The sequence below is a fragment of the Ciconia boyciana genome, chromosome 1 (genome assembly GCF_034638445.1).
Source record: "Ciconia boyciana chromosome 1, ASM3463844v1, whole genome shotgun sequence".
Classification (NCBI taxonomy): Eukaryota; Metazoa; Chordata; class Aves; order Ciconiiformes; family Ciconiidae; genus Ciconia; species Ciconia boyciana.
The window spans coordinates 102,874,100-102,890,270 of NC_132934.1; the positions used below are offsets into that span (position 1 = coordinate 102,874,100).

General features: G+C 49.3%; 1 protein-coding gene across 1 annotated transcript in view; it reads left to right on the forward strand.

Annotated features, from left to right (window-relative positions):
• PTGFRN (prostaglandin F2 receptor inhibitor) overlaps positions 1-4,221 on the forward strand; it is a 71,113-nt gene extending 66,892 nt beyond the window's left edge. Inside the window, exon 9 of the mRNA XM_072885665.1 lies at positions 586-4,221. Within this exon, the coding sequence (XP_072741766.1) occupies positions 586-752 (167 nt within the window). The 3' untranslated portion in view covers positions 753-4,221. The remainder of the gene's footprint in view (positions 1-585) is intronic.
• The last annotated feature ends 11,950 nt before the right edge of the window (positions 4,222-16,171 follow it).

Below are 16,171 nucleotides of genomic sequence, written 5' to 3' on the forward strand. Positions count from 1 at the left end.
ACAACTGTACTTTCCGAACTCCTTACAGTTCTTGATGCTGCCTTTTAACTGAGCGGTAGGTGCCTGCACATCAAATTTCTTGTTTAGGTACCAACTTTGGAGGTTGATTAGACAGGGTTGCCAAGTGGCAGTGAATATACTGTACAAGTAGATCTAATCAAGCATATTGTAAAGGAGTCCACTCCTTGCCTTTTGAAAACATATTACAAAGAGTGCAGCTACAGTCTGCCTCTGGGGAAACTTTGCAAGGCTTTTGCTTGGAGGAACAGGTAACGGACTACCTCTTGGAACTAGCTGTACTTTGCTGTCTCACTTCAAGGTTCCTCTGGTGCTTCTAGCCTCCTTGAGGCTTTGAAATGGTGGAGGAAGAATTAGGGTGAGGAGGTAAGGGAGTCCAGTAAAAGACTAATTTTCCAAACCTCAAAAGACAGAAATCAAGAAGGAAAATTAGTGTAATTTCCTTCTGAAATAATTAATCTGCCCATGACTGAATAATGTGGGATTTTCTCCTTTTTTAGACAAGAACAAATAAAGGGGATCTCTGAATTTCTCATGATATCTAATGACTTTGCCTTCCTCTTTCAGTTCTGAATGCTTTCAAGTATCCCCTGTTGATTGGCATTGGCCTGGCCACTGTCATTGGACTCTTATCCTGCCTCATTGGCTACTGCAGCTCCCGTTGGTGCTGCAAGAAGGAAGTGCAAGAAACAAGACGAGAGCGTCGCCGGCTAATGTCGATGGAGATGGACTGAGCGTGGGAGCCAGACATGCTTGCATTTTGGGAGAGACTCACAGGGCTCTTGGACTGTGCTGAGACACTCGCTCACAGGCCCAGACAAGACAGTGCATTTCCTCTCTGATTTCAGCCTGGACCTCAAGCTTCTCCTTGTTACACGTCATGCCCTGAGAGCATTCAGGCCATATTTAGCAACTTGGAGTTCTCCTTTTCCAGCAGCACTTTCTGCATAGGGATCATGTCCTTCTAGTGTGCAAACTGTTGAGCCTTCTTTCAGCAGGGCCCTGTGACAAAATTCACTAAGGTTTTTTTTGTTTTTGTTTGGAGAGTGTCCCGTCCCCCTCCTTGGTTTTGAAAAGATGTCCCTGTATGAAAGCATGATGGGCAGGACGATGGGTGGGAAAGGGACTGGTAGAAGTGTTAGACTTTCATTGTATTAACCAATCTACTTTTTCCCTCTACCCCCATCACACCATCCTGTTCCCTTTCTGTGTCCACCTTGGCATCTCACAGACTTCTCTGTGTTGGATTGAAGGCTGGAGAAGGTTATTCTGCTGGTGCCTCATGAGACTGTTCCAGCAAAGAATTGGTTTATGATTGTCAGCATGCCTTCTCTTCCCTGGCTTTCAAAGGGTTTGCAGTTAACCCCAAGACATAACTTGCCTGGAGGTCTTTGAGACACTTTTTTTAAACTTTTTTTTAATTTTATTTTCAGTGCTCAAAGCTCTTAGCTGTGGTGAATAGGGGCTAACCTGGCAACCCTGAAGAGTCAATCCTCAGACAAGTATTTGTTGGATGTCTGTTTATGGCCACCTTCTCCCTCACCCTTCCACCTTCTTTTCCCCCCACTACAGCTGCTCACGTTGTGCCTGAGACCCTGTTCTGCTTGTGGCAGGGGGGCATGTGGTGTCTAGGTATGGGGCCCAGCCTTCTGCTGGCCTCGGCGAAGAGCTGGGAGACCTTGCCCCACTGGTGATGGTGTGACTTATGAAAAAAAAATAAAAATTAGATGGATCTCTGTCTGCAATTGGCCAACTGATCATGTTTAGAGAAGACTTGTAAACTATGTATTACCAAATGCACAGACCAGACTCCAATGCTGCTTCCTCGAGTCACTCAGTGGTAACCCTTGAACCTGTGAGCAGAGTCTGAGATCTGCAGTAGCTGAAGTGCAGCTCAGGGTAGGAATAGGAGCAAGCCCAAGAGGGCAGCAAGAATCCTGCAGGTTCCACGGATCTTGGTCTTGTGCATGGGCCTGCAACAGGGCTTTCCCCATGGGTTTGAGACCTATTCCTAGGTGCTATAGTATAGAAGTCCTGCTTTGGTCTTCCACATACACTGACCTGGTTCCTGAGTGGGAGCAGCTCCTTTTCCAGGCAGTTCTGTCTTCCCAGCACAGCTGGTGTTTTAAGCAATAAAAGTCAGAATAGAGATGCTGTGTATAAACAAACAAGGAAGTAGGACTGTACTGCAGCCTGACATCACAGCCAGGGTTTGACTCACATCAAGAAGGGTGAGAAATGTAGAGTTGAGATGATGGCTCAATTCTTTCCAGATTTTTTTTTTTTTAAGATAAAAGATGCTAAAGGAGAGCATCCACGGAAGGTAGTGGCTGTGGTGTGGTATTGCCAATCTAGACATTCGTTATGTATTCAGTCTGCTTCACTAATAGCTCATCCCACTGCACATTCCAGGGGAGCTGCAGGTCTAGTATCTGTGCTATGAAGGCTTCATTTCACGTTAGTGTTTGTGGAACCTCGCGCTCAACACTGTTGCTATTCCAAGATCAGGGGTTTTTGCGGTGAGTTTCCTTTGTTTGGGTGGTTTTTTTTCCTGTCTTGCATCGTGACCTTTGTTCTGAGGCTGACATGAGGGTTTTTTCTAGAAGGCTGTTCTGCTTCCTGCCTGTGAACACGCATGCAGTCACATATGTATACATATGTATGCACAGAGTTGTCCAATGATTATTGGAAGCTGAATGTGAGACATCTTCAAAATGGATTTGATTTGCAGATTTGGGGCTTGCAACTTGTTATTTGACTCTCTAAGACATTTTATGTAGTGTTCCAAAATTGGGACACCCAAAACCTATAAACCTCTGGAAGACTTTGGCCTGAACATTCATAGCAACTTTTCTTTCTGGCCTGATGTTTTCCTTTCTGGAAGAGCTCTGAAAAGGCCTATGTTGCACGCAGACATAGCTGCCTCCGCTGAGGAACAGGGCAGAAGCAGTCTCTAGCTTCTGCTGTGAAAGCCCAGAAATCTGTAGCGATGCTTTCCAAAGGAAGGGAGTTGAGGAAAGGCTTCACTCAGATATTACTTTGACAGCAAGAATTTTTCTTCCTCTCCTATCTGTGTAGTGAAATCTTACTTTTTTCCTTGGATGTTATGAAACACCATTCTGATGTTTGGGATGCTGGCTGTCCTTCCCACACTGACCTAGCAGCTTCTTTCCTGCATTAACATCCACTTTCTTCACGGAAGGCCTGTGGCATTGGGGCATCTTGGGAGGGGTGGTAGTGGTGGTGAAGTTCAAAGCACAGCATCAGTCACTTTCTGTCCTTGCAGACTGAATCCTTGTTTATGTGCTCTTGGTTAAGTTTTAGGGAGAGAGGATCATGACTGTAATGCAATAATTAGGGAATGAACAAGCAGGAAACTGCCAGCTCTTCCCAAGCACACAACATAGCACACTTACTCCCTGCTGGAAAAAACTCAGGGTTATTTTGGTCAGAGCTCCCCGCTCTAGTGAAAGGTCCCCATGTCCTTAGCTAATGTTGACCTTCCTTCATGGCCCATAACAAACCATCTTTGTCATTCCAAGTGAAGCGAGTTCGCTGCTAGCTTGTACTGCTGCCAGCCCCTTGGAAGGCAGTGCTGCATCCCCTTCCACCCTGTATTTGCTGTAGTTGGAAGGCTAGAAGTTGAGGGGCTAGACTTAGCCCCCAGCTTTCCTTCTATTTGTGCCAATTTTGTATTATCCCCTTTTTTTAAAATAGAGTGGGAATCTTATCTCTAATGAAAAAAAAAAAAAATCTAGGTCACTTTTCATGTTTTTTATTATTATTTTTTCCCGTGCGACCGGGGTTTGTGTGAGTGGAGGTGTGTGTGCATCTGGTTGTGTATTAAACCTGCAGAGTATCAGGAGAGTAAGCTGCCTGAGATGCAGTACAAGCATCCATGTCCTCCCTGCTGCAACCTGTGGTATTGTCAAAGTATCCTAAGGGCTCACGTTGATCTTCCTCTGTTCGCATTGCCACATCTCCTGGTTAAGCTGGTAAATTCCTCCAGGCACTTGGAATTTTGATCCAGGACAAGCTTGAACATCAAATAGCAGAAGGGCAAGATATTTTCTTTCTTTTGTTTTAATTTCAAAGTTATAAAATAAAGTGTTTGGCACAATTCTGGAATGCAGGTACCAAATAGTTCTAACAATGCTGTGTAAAATGTTTCTTTTTATGTTTAAAATAAAGAGCGAGCCTTTTTGATTATGTCTGTGCTGTGGGTCTGAATGTTTGAGCTATGAGCAGTTCTTTCCTTGTACCTTGCCTGTATGCAGACATTATTGTTGAGGCAAGGGTATCAAATGTAAACCTTGAGTCCTGTTTCCAGCACTGCTTACCCTGTGAAGTAAGCATGAGCCATATTTTACAGTAAGTTTTAAATATTTGCCTACATTTGTGTGATGAATTGGGGAATGTAATTATTTTCTGAGTCTATCCTGTTTCTACCCCACTGTAAGCCAGCCTTTTTGTTGTGGGAGTTTCCTTTTGATTACCTAGGGCCAGGAGTCACAGTTCGGAGTGCGTGTTCAGTATCTGCTGTAAAACCTGGGCATTAGATGTTGAGTTTTTGAACCCTTCCTGAGGCTTCTTATTTCCAAGGTACCAGGAGGAAAATCAGTAGAGTTGGATGTAAACTTCCTGCTTACCTTGCCAATGGCTGAATTTAGGATTTTTTTTTCCCCCAGCAACCATATAAGGACACCATGATGGCACAGTAAGGAAGTGACTTGCTTTCCAACAAGGAATTGCTTGAGGCAGAAGTGGTTTTGGGAGGCCAAGACAGGCTTTGACAAGGTTGGTTTGTGTTCAAACTGGTGCATGCTCTGAGATGGCTGCAGTGCAGGCCAGTTGACAGCAAAGTGTGTACTTTTGGCTTATTTCCAGATGGTGGTGGTGTAGCTGGCATGGGAAGATACCTTCTGCAGAGTGTGCTTACAGGAAGCTGGGAGGTGGCACCAAGTTGTAAGTTCTTAAGGGGTGACAGAGACCATCAGCTGAGATAGAGAAATATCATAAATGGTCTCTGATCCCTCAGCAGAGCCTTTGGCAGCTGCAGATGTTTAACACATATGTGCCCATGAGTAATGAGGGGCATGATTGTGGGACAGCAGCTGTTGGCCTCTAGCTGTGCAGGTTACAGCTTACTGGTAAGTTTGGATTAGCTTTATGAAATCCTCTTGCCTCCCCCACCCCCTGGGATGACCTTGATCTTAATACAGTTCTTGAAAGCATGCTAGGATTTTATCATAAAAAAAGAAAAAGCCAAAACTTGAAGTCTGGAGATGAAGGGCAATACTTGCAAGTAACTGCCTGAGTGTTGCAGTAAATGATGGGAGTTACCAAGTCTCCAGCATCACCTCGTATCTGCCGTGGGTTCAACTCAGCTACCTGCCTGTAGAGGTACCTAGCTGCCTAGTGTCATAGAGGCAGCCTGAAAAGCACTTTTGCGCCAGAGCCTGGGTGTTTAGTTGCTTCTGTAGCACTGAGTTCAGGCAATGTGCTTGGCTGGGCTTGTTCTACGGTAGAACCCAGGCCAGTCCTAAAACCTCCACTGGGCTGAAGCTGACTGGAGTCACGTAGCATGCATGAGAAGACTTGCCTCCTTGTTGTCATGTGAAGGTGAAGCTGGTCATGCAAATCTTCCAAGAAAATGTATGGGTTTTGCCTTTTCTGTGGGACTTTCTACATTTCTATGATTGCAGGGGGCTGAGGTCTGCACAGCAGGTATCAGGAGAGATGGTATTTCAAGAAAGAGCCTTTAGCAACTGATCCAAGCTGTGGGACATGCTAACTGAAGAAAAAGTCACTGCTCATTCTTGTGTGAGGTAAATACACCTTAAATACAGCACGTAGCCTTCTATCGGACAGCCCTTTGCCAGGCATCTCCTTCTGTTACTGAGGAAAACGGCATTAGGCCGTAGCCAGCAGATGATTGATGCCGAGAGCTCCGGGGGAATGCCTGGTTTATTGAGGAAGCCAGGTTCTGTGGATTTCCAGGTCCATCAGAAGAGCTGCCACAAACACAAGCTCCTGGCTCCTGGTTCTCCTCTCCCTGGCAGCCAAGGTGCATTCCACAAAGTACCAGAAGTGTAAGTGCATGTCTGCTTCCACCTCTGCCAAGGGGGTAGAAAGCCAGGACTTTCCAAAGCAGACTTTGCAAAAGTCAGTTAGTTATATCATACTTTGTTCATGTGGGATTTTATAAACTCCAGCATGTACTGGGCCTTAGACTAGACCACAGACTTAGTCTGAGTGCACCTCTGCTGGCTTTAGAAGTGAATAACGAAGCTTCAGATAGATGGACATGAAGTTCTGTTTCTTGTTGGCAACTTAACCTGGGTCATGCCCTCTGGTTCCTTGTTTGTACGATCCTGCCAATGATTTGGCATATTCAACAGATGACAAGGAGTCTCAAAGATACTAAATTCCCAGAAGTTCCTTAAAGGGTGGGGCTGGAGAGAAGGGAGGATGCTTCCAGAGCTCCTCCAGCAGAGCTAGCAATATGAACATACCAGTTAATTGGGCACCTGAGAACCCACAGACATGTCTGAGAGGACAGGACTGGTGTTGTCTTTGTGGCTCTTGTTGCCCCTGTGCGGACTTCAGCTCTACAAAGGTCCTAGGCATGGTGTACAGCAGCTGGGGTGTTAGGGCTGTGGTAAACAGGGAAAATATCCATGCTGCTTAGCATCTGCCCGGATATATGAAAGCTGTACGTGGCTACAGCCAAATGCAGGTTCTGAATGAAACTACAGTAGTACTAACTTCCCCTTTGGTGTTGAGGTACATCGTCTTTCTTTCTGTCCCCCACCTTGTTTGCTCATTTCCTCCATGTTTTGTTCCCTCTGCCTCCCCTCTTTCATTTCCCATTCTTTCCTTCAGGAGTCTCTTCTTGCCTTTGCCATCTAGACCAATGTTTGTCTCTGTTTCTCTAAAGGACTATGCTCTTTTGTGTTCAAAGAGCAGGGGTATGTTGTTGTGGTGCATCCTTGAATCATCTGCTGAGAGCTCAAGCTGCGGAACTCCAGCCCAGTGCCCACTACAGATCATCTGCAAGGCTGGCATCACACACATATGCACACAGATGTTTTGTAGTCTCTTTCCTCGTGAGGACTTCAGACAATGTGCAAGGAAACTAAGCATCTCTGATGGGGAAATGACTCCAAAGAGACATTCAGATTCCCTTTGCCAAAGCAGAAGGGACAGATTTTCTTTCTAAATAAGATGGGTTTGGCCTGCTTTCTCCTGAGTGGCTGCTTGCTATCATAACACAAATGCTGCTCAGTGTCTATGAGTCCCAGGCAAGCGACCACTGTGCTGAACATTGTACCTAGTATGAAGCAAAGTAATTTCTCAAGGTAACTGATGGGATTCCTCTTTAACACCCAGGCTAGCCACCCTGGACTTGAGAAACAGATACCTAAGGAATGCAATTTATCTGATGTACTTGGGACATGCATTTTAGAATAAGGAGAACCTGAAGGTACCCATGTCTCACCATTAGCTGTAAAGGAAAGCGCAGTGCACCTAAGACATGAGAATTAGGCAAGATAATTGTATAAAAGTATTGGCCAGGCAGGTAGGGGCTGAGAGAAATGAGGTAATGGCAGCTCCCCCTAGTGATGGGCTAGGAAAGCAGGGAGGAAACCACAGCAGATAGCTGTAGTCATTATTCAACCAAGAGATAGATGGTGGGTCCTCAAGATCTCTGTAACGACCATTCTCACATAACTTATGTTTTTGTGAAAACAGTTTCAGGATGGATTTTAATCTCAGTGTTGTTACTTATATAACTTCTCTGCCTTTACATAAGAATAGTCCTTGGGTTACAGTTACCAGGATGGATCCAATCCAGTCTAATTGTGGTTTTTATCCTTGTGCAGGCTCCTAGTCTTCAGCTATGCACCTTTCCTGCCCTGTGACTACTGGAGTCAATCAAGTCTCATGTTGAGGTCCCTGGTGTGTTATCCACAGTGTCCAGTCCCTCTGAAGCTGTCTCTTCTAGTAGCTGTGCCAATAGTGAGTGACCAGGCTTCTTGAAGTATTTATTTAGAGCAAAATCATTGCCGTACAATGAGTCTTCCACCAATGAAAAGGATAATTTGTCTTTCTACTTTATCGGGTGTTTGGCCTTCTTCCACAGGGACAGACCTTACCAGCTGTCTTCTGTCACTGCCCACTCTCTTCACCCCAGCGCCCCATGACTGTGGGCTGACAAGCCTCTTCCCCTAGCCCAGAAATGTCTGTGTCTGATGGTTCAGGGAGAGCCTGTTCAGAAGCTGAGCTCTGAGGGTCCAGCCTGACAGAAGTATACATTTTCTTTAGAAATAAGATGCTGAGGTCCTTTTGAAGCTGCTGGCTTTTCCTGTAGCCTTTCAGGTGTGTGCTGAGTTGTCCTTCCCTGGTGCCATTATCTTTTTCTTTCTCTCATCCTTTCTGTCTCCCACAGTCCCCTAGATTCATCCAGAAAGGTCTTTTGTAAGTCACTATTCACTAAATTCCCCCTCCTTGACCTGATTGTGTACAATGTTAACAAGATGGCTCTCGGGACCCTTGGGCATGGCATTGCTGTGTTTAAACCCTCCCTTACCTTCTGTCAGTGGTGGCAGCAGTGTGTCATCTGAGTGTCACCTCTTCCCAACTTGACTGAGACCCACGTTTCAGTGGTGAGAGATGTTCCCCACGTCTCAGGGAGTAGCAGGGGAGGTGCTGCATGCTCTCTTAGGTGGAAGGTGTCAGGCAAAAGTAAGGTAACTGCTTCTGTGTTGCAGTACTAGGTGCGTCCTTTATCAAGCCCTTCAGTGGCAACACTGAAGGAAGAGCTGCTTTCACACTGAGACTGACAATCCGAGCACAAAGAAGTGCAATCTAGTTTGTACTAGATTTGCAACTCTTCCTGACGTCTCCATTTAATCAAAGCTGTGCACCCCGCAGGCTTTCCTGGGAGTTCACTGCAGCTCCTGTCTTTTGTTTGAAGAAAATTTGTTCGACTTAGTGTAAATATAACTTGGCTATAGTCACAGAAAGGCTAAGACATCCTCCTTTAGTGCAAATGGAGAATACTAGCAGCAACAGCATCAGTATTGCCTACACCGTGTTCTGCTGATCTGCTCTTGGGATGCTTGTGTGGCAATGGGGGCAACATTGCATAGTGTTGTCCAGAGTGCTCTACCCATCCAACGATGCTGAGGAGGGTGAAAAGGTGGCATATAGGAACAGAACATCTACTGCATGGCCAGGTACAGCTGCCTGGTAGCTAAACACATCCAGACCACTAAACAGCTTGTTAATGCTGCATTTTGAGTCAAGGTCCCACTCTGGCAACCCCTCAGGCCCCAAGCGGAACTTCTTTGGACACCTGCATATGTGTACTTGAAAGGACGCTTCATATTCACAGATGAAGGATGCTTTAGGTGCTTCAAGAGGAACTGAAGTTAGCAGTTCTGGGATTTTAAAAAGGGACACTCTGGCTCTGCTGTTGGACCTTGTGAAACTGCTGCTTTTCCCACGATCTCAGAGGAGTGGGATAGAGGGAGTTGTTTCGGGTAGATGAGCGAAGGCTTTGATGCTAGGTGAGCTGTAACTGTAGTTCTGCCATTGCTACCTTGCTTTATCACTTCAGTAGCATATCTGTGTGTCACTCATGTTTTTCTTAGTGCTGGGGTGGCCACACTCTGCCTGTGCGGACAGGGCCTTAGTGTCCTGGGTGGTAAGGATGGGTCTTTCTGTCTACGTAGGTGGTGGGGTTTCCCTGGGTAGCCCTTGTGCTGCTCTGTGGGACCTACAGCCTCTCCCTCTTCAGCCCCAGCCCTGCAGTTGCCTGCCTATGGCTCCCAGATGCTGTGCTCACTGCAGCTGGTTCAGGGCAGGGAAAAATCCATGTGCTTTCAGATTCACACGCTGCCATCAGAGGGAGGCACGTGCTTCCTGAAGGGCCTTGGAGACCCTCTGCTTACCTCTGGGACTGGGAAACACCTATTTTGTGCATCTTCCACTCAGGCCTCTTAGGAGAGCCGCTCCCTACTGTGGCCACTGCTGCAGTGGGTTTTGGCAGCTGGAGTTGTCATTTTTTCCAGCTTGGATGTATTTAACAATTGGCTGCAGCAATGGCTGTTCAATTCCCTTGCTAACATTTCCAGGGCAGCTATTTAATTTTTTTTTTTAAAACCCTCTTGCTTCTGGAAATCCTGTAATCAAATCCAAGCTCTGTCAATCTAATTAGTTTTGAAGTGCAGCATCTCCATAACTTAGAGACCTAAATAAGCAGCTTAATATTAAAACCTAGCTTCTCTCCCAACATGTAATACTGTTCTGTATTCCCCCAGAGAAGTTCCTACTGAACAACAGCCCCCTGCAATTGCTCTCCCTCTTTCCCCTCTTAACCTCCCTCCTCTCTTGCCCAGCCTCTGCCCTTGCTGTGTCCACCAGGAACCGAAACAACCAGGTGCAACCCTGTGCTGTTCTGCTTCAAATGGTCTTTCGTGATGCTGCTTGTTTAAAAGATTCTGATTGCTGCTTTGAATGCCAGCGCAGAGAGGTCCAGGGGTGGCACGTAGCAGCTCCTGGTGCTGCGCAGGAGCCGAGCTGGGCAGGGGGGCTGCGCTTGCAGGCTGCACGATGACATGATCAGGTCCCGTGTGTGCTGGGGCAAGGGATCAATGGGATTTACGGAGGGCAGGCTGCACCACCCTGGAGCCAAGCCCCGCAGCCAGAGGAGCGTGAGTTGACGCAGCGCAGGAAAGGGCAGCTGCTGAGCAATGCCTCTTTGCTGAGGTGCCACACATGCTGTCTCATTCCTGGGGTGCTGCGAGGACCTGGCAGGGAGGAGATGAATTAGCTCCCTTGGTGCAGCATCCCTCCTGGTCCGCAGTGGCACGTTGTGCCCCTGAGCTTTCTGCTGCCTGCAGTGAAGGTGAGATGTCCAGGAGATTTATGTCAGAAATGCACTGTTGGCCCAAACTACAAAGGCTGATGGAGCTATGGCTATAGAGGAGTGAGGCTTTTCAGCCCTTTTGTGTGGATAGAAGATTTAAAAAAAAAAAAAAGGGGGGGTGGTCTAAAGAGCACTTTTTATTAGAATAAGATATGAGGCATGTTGTTCAGGCTACGCTTATGTCCCGTTGGCAGAGCAGGTTCAGAAGAAGTGTGTTTGCCTGCTGCTGTGGCAGTGAAGCAGGAATAACCCATTCCACTTCCTGAAGGACTTTGGTGTCTCTGTAGTGCCCTGGCCAATTTTTTTCTTGTTTGACTTTTTACAGTAGAAATGATGATGTGAATGAGAGCAAACACCAGTTCACCAAAAAAGAGCTGTAGGCATTCTGCTCTTAGGCCAGCCCTGGCTGCTCATTGCTGAGAGTGGTCAGAGTCCTAGAAAGCTGCAGTTGCACAGGACTGGTGTTTCTCTGCTTCCTAGCCTGTTCTGCTCTTAGATTTCAATTGCCCTTTTTTTTTTGGTTTGTTAATGATTTGTTTCCGTTCCTGTACCAATGATACTGGGTTTTTCGGTGCAAAACAATTGCAAAAGTTTTCTGTGCTGCTGTGGGTTTTGCTTATGAAGACCCTGTCCTTGCCGTGCATTGGAGCCACGTCCCACAAGGCCCCAGGACATGCAGGATTTGAGTGACCAAAGCAGTCCTTCCCACCGCCATGAGAAAAGGTTGCTATTTTCTTCACCTTTGCTAGGCTTCCCCCTGTTTTCGTGGCTGTCTGGTTTCCCTGGGACTGGCGGGTGGTTTGGTTTGCTTCAGCAGCATGTCAGTGGGGAGATCTTTATCCACTGAGATCTTGCTCGGCTCCAACAGCCCAAGGTGAAAGCCCACGTAGCTGCGAGGCGAGCTCCCAGCAAAGCGAGCCTGGCTCTGGCAGCAGCTGGAGGATTCAGGCATTTGTGCTCCATCAGGAGTTTTCTGCCCACGAGAGCGTGCCCGGGGGACCGCGGCTGAGCTGGCTGGCCTTGGGGAAGCCAGGCAGCCGGCCGGCTCCTGCTCCGTAATTGGGGGAAGTAACCAGCTTCCTTTGATGTCTGAGCTGGGCTGAGGAAACCTGACGGCAGACTTCAAAGTCTGTTGCGCCAGCTCCCCTGATTATCTGTAGGCTTCTGGTGCATCCCCCAAGACTGCCAGATTATCCTGGCTAATGCTGTGCTCTTCCCTGCGTCCCCCCGCTCTGCCTGGTGCCAGCCCCTCGTTTTCGATGCTGCAACATCCATCCCTCCCTCCCTCTCCTCCTGCCCCTCCCCAGTCACTGTGAGGATGTGGCAATGGCATTTCTGGGCAGAGGACATGCCTCCTGAGATCTGTGAAGCAAAGGCAGAGGAGGCATTTTTGGAGAGCTTGCCTTATAGCCCGCACCCCTGGGCTGTGTTCCCCCTCCCTGTTTAATCGCAAGAGCAGCCTGAAATGCAGGGAGCTCTTTGCGGCTGCCCTTTGCCAGGCACTGAGGTCTTCATAGCCAAGCAGGCACCGTGTGCCTTTTTCCCCCAAAAAGCCTTTGGGGAGCAGGGCTCCAATCCGTGTTGCTCCAGGGAAGGTCAGGCAAGGAGGAGAGGGCTGTGTTGTCTTTGCCCCCTTCGGCCTCTCTGCTGGAACCTTGCTGCCTTAGATTAGTCTCTAGCTCCCTCGCCACCTGTGCCTCCGTGCTTGGCAAGCCCCAGGGTGCTTGTCTGCGTGAGCAGAGATGCGGAGGGCAGGTCACTGCTGAGGGCTGTCTCGGGTGGGGGGAGGAGATGGCAGAGCCGTGGGGCTGAGCAGAGGCCCCAAAGCTCACACTCTTCCCAGAGCAGCTTGCTTTCACCTTGGATGTTGCATAGTGATGCCAAAAGCTCATGGGGGAATCCTCCCTTTTAAGAGCTGTTGGTTTTTTTTGTGGTGGGGTTTGTTTTTTTTTTCCCTCTCCCCTAGAGGAAGCAACCTCAGCTTTGACTGAAAACCCTTCCTCTGCAAAGCTGGATTTGCCCAAGACATGGTTTGAGGTCTGGATTTCTTTGGAAGTTGAGGTTTGTTGCTACTTTTCAGGAGGCAGATTAGGCTGTGTGGAATGGGTTCCAATGGGTTCCAATGGGTGGAAGCCAGCAGAGAGAGTGGCGGCTGTGGGCAGAGGAGACTGGCATCGTCTGCTGCTCAGAAGCCTTGCTGCCTAACTCCAGGCACCCAAGTGGGATGAGGTGGCTCGTGGGGCCCATATAGCCAGGCAGGGGATCTGGGCTGCAGGCTCTCCCCTATGCTTGCCTAATTGCTTTTGGATTTTGGCAGTCTGTTCCCTCTGAAAACCAACACTGACCATGGGGCCTCCTCCTTCATCCTCAACAGCTTCCTCCATAACATTTCTACCTTGCTTGTGCGGGGATCCTGCCTTACCCCCATCCCTCCCCAGGCTCCTTGCAGTGCGCAGGGGGAGCATCCGGTCAGCAGTTGTCTGTCCGTGAGGTTTCAAAGTCCCCATGGATGTTGTAGATTGCTGCTATGCTCTTTTACGTACAGTCTGACTGTACCCCGGCTGCACTGGGCTTGGTAATGCTTTCCATGCTGTATTTTTGGTGGTGTCTTTCTGGAAAGCTTTGGCCCAAAGTGGCTGAGCAGCATCCAAAAAGGCGAAGGGACCCAGGGGGGCAGAGGGAGGGAGAATGGGTACAGAGGCATGCAATTAAAGATGGTCATCACCCACGTGAAAGCCAAAGCCAGTGCTGTGGGCAGCCTGACCTCTGGTCTTGTGCTCTGAAGTGGGAGATGGTGGTACCTTGCTGGGGCATGTTGAGAGGTTGCCCTGCTTCTCAGGTGCTGGTGGTAGCAGGCTGTGCTGAGGCCTGGGGGTCAATAGCACTTAATCCCCATGGCCCTGGTGCAGCGCTTCAGCTCACCAGGCGAGGTGCACAGGCACACGCACTGCCTAGTTTGGAGGAGGCGAGTCCTCTGCTCACTGTGGGTATGGGCAGGGACCCTCTGTGCTATCCAAGAGGTGTATTTCCCCCTTGCTTCTCGTCCTGTCTCTTCCCCAGGAATACAGGGCAAGGGGCTATCTTCTTCTTGTGGATCTGGCTTCACTGATGTGGTTTCTAATGGCAATGCTGTCTTTGTAAACGATTCTCTGATCCTCTTCCCTTACCCTGCCTTGTGTGGTTAATAGCTCTGCTGTATGTCTGGTTGCACTGATTTCCCAGGGAGGAAGAGAGTAAGTTTTAGACCGTGCAGTCCAAGGAAGAGGGAGCTGTTGGTTTTGTCCACAGAGGAGCATCATTGCCAGTAATAGGGCTCGGCCAGGCAATCCTATTCTCCCCGGTTTCTCTATTGCAAATGTAAACAGCGACTCATGCATCATTAGAGTTGCAAGCTTGGAGTTAAACTGTCCCCGTGTGTGCGTTTATCTGCACACTGACTGTCGGAAGCTCACTGAGGTTGAACTCCAAGTTTCCTTTCTATTTACTCTGTCGCTGTAGCAGAGATGCTACCAAAGCGGTAAGCGGGTTGGCTTACTGTCAGCAGGATCATCCCTGGGGCACTGCTGGCAGCGGGTTGCTCTTGGAAAGCAAACCTCTTCATCTTTTGCCTCTGAGGTGTGAGGGTTTCATCCTGCAGCAGGGAACAGGAGCCTACCACATAGTTATGGCTATGTGCGTGGCCGTGTCCTACTGCCATGGGACATGGGTCCTCCTCACCAACAGGCATGCTGGGGCACTCCACCGCTTGCCAGCCTCTGCTGTAACTGCTCACCTCCCCTGAGGAGCCAGCGCATGGGTCTCACCCTCTTCCCCCAAAACAGGTGCTGTTCCTTTGCTTCATTTCATTGCAACAAGGGTGGGTGGCAGGGGACAGGTGAGATCCTGCAGGAACCTCTCTGCCTGCTGCGACAGCCCGTCCTTCCGGCCTGGATTTGGCTTTCTGGAGAGCTGCGTGGTGCTATGGGAGCTGCGTGCGCAGGCTGATGAGGAGCTGGCTAATGGAGGCATGAGCCTTGCAGCAGGGAGTCTCTGCCTCCATCTCCTGGTCCTGCAGGCTGTCATATGAATCAGTTTATTAAACGGGGAGAGGAGGGACCTTGTGTTTGTTTTTGTTTGTTACATGAATCTTGTTCTCTCTAGGAGTCCCGTGGGATCAAGGAAAAGGACTTGTTTTATGGTTGGTTTTTGCTTGTGAATCCCTGAGCTAATTTAGTCATTCAGTCGATGCCCCGGCAGCACGGTGGAAACAGCATGGCTCAGGGGTAAATGCTTTGTGCTGCCATCTATTCTGCAAAAACCCCAAAACACTCCCCACCCCCCCCAAAAAAAAGGCCAAACCAAACAAATCCTTTCAGAGAATGTCTCTAGTTTGAGCCCCTTGCTAGTGTTCGGCTGCATGCCTGAGAAGCTGGGTTTTCCCTGCCCGGGATGTGCCCCTGTCAGCCTCCCACCACGTCCCTGGCACCTGCCGGCAGGAGCAGCAGCATGCCGTGTGGTGCTGAGGTGCGATGCCATGCGGCAGCCCATGCAACCGCAGCGCTTGCCTCTGGGGCTGTGGCCAGCAGCCCCCTGGCCTCAGCCCTCCCAGTGCAGCTCCCCGTGGTCCCACCGCCCCTGTGAGCAGTGCTGGTCTGGGACCCTCCACATCCAGGTGCTTGCCCATGGGATGTGCTTACAGGAGAGCGTTCCCGGCTGACTTCTGGCTGCCTGGTGATCCTTCGAGAGCCAGTAAGCCGGCTGGGCTGGGCTGGCTGTTATGACAGAGGGTCTCCTGCCCATGTAGCTGGTGGGCATGCTGTGGGCTGGTGAGGATGCTGTGGGAGAGACACCCCACTTGGGGTGCCCCACTGCACCCCGAGGCAGAGCTTGGTCAGCCGTCCTCAGGGAGCACTGTGCCAACCCAACCTGTACCTGAGGCATCAAGCTGCTGTCTGCAGCTATGGAAAATTAATAGCTAGGGGGAGCTTCAGCCCTAGAAGTCTGCCCCCATCCCTCCCTGGGGTCCAGCCCCTTGCCCCCTCTGTTAGCAGGGAGCAAGCTACTCCATGCAGCAGAGTGGGAGTTGTGAGGCAGAGGGTTAGCCTGTGAGCTGCTGTCAGACAGCAAAGGCACAGCCGGTAGCGCCGGGCACCTGGCACGCACACAGCGGCAGAAGGGGCCTTGGGCATCACCCTTGCCCAGGCAGTGTGGGGCCGGGGTGCCAGCTGTCACCTCCCA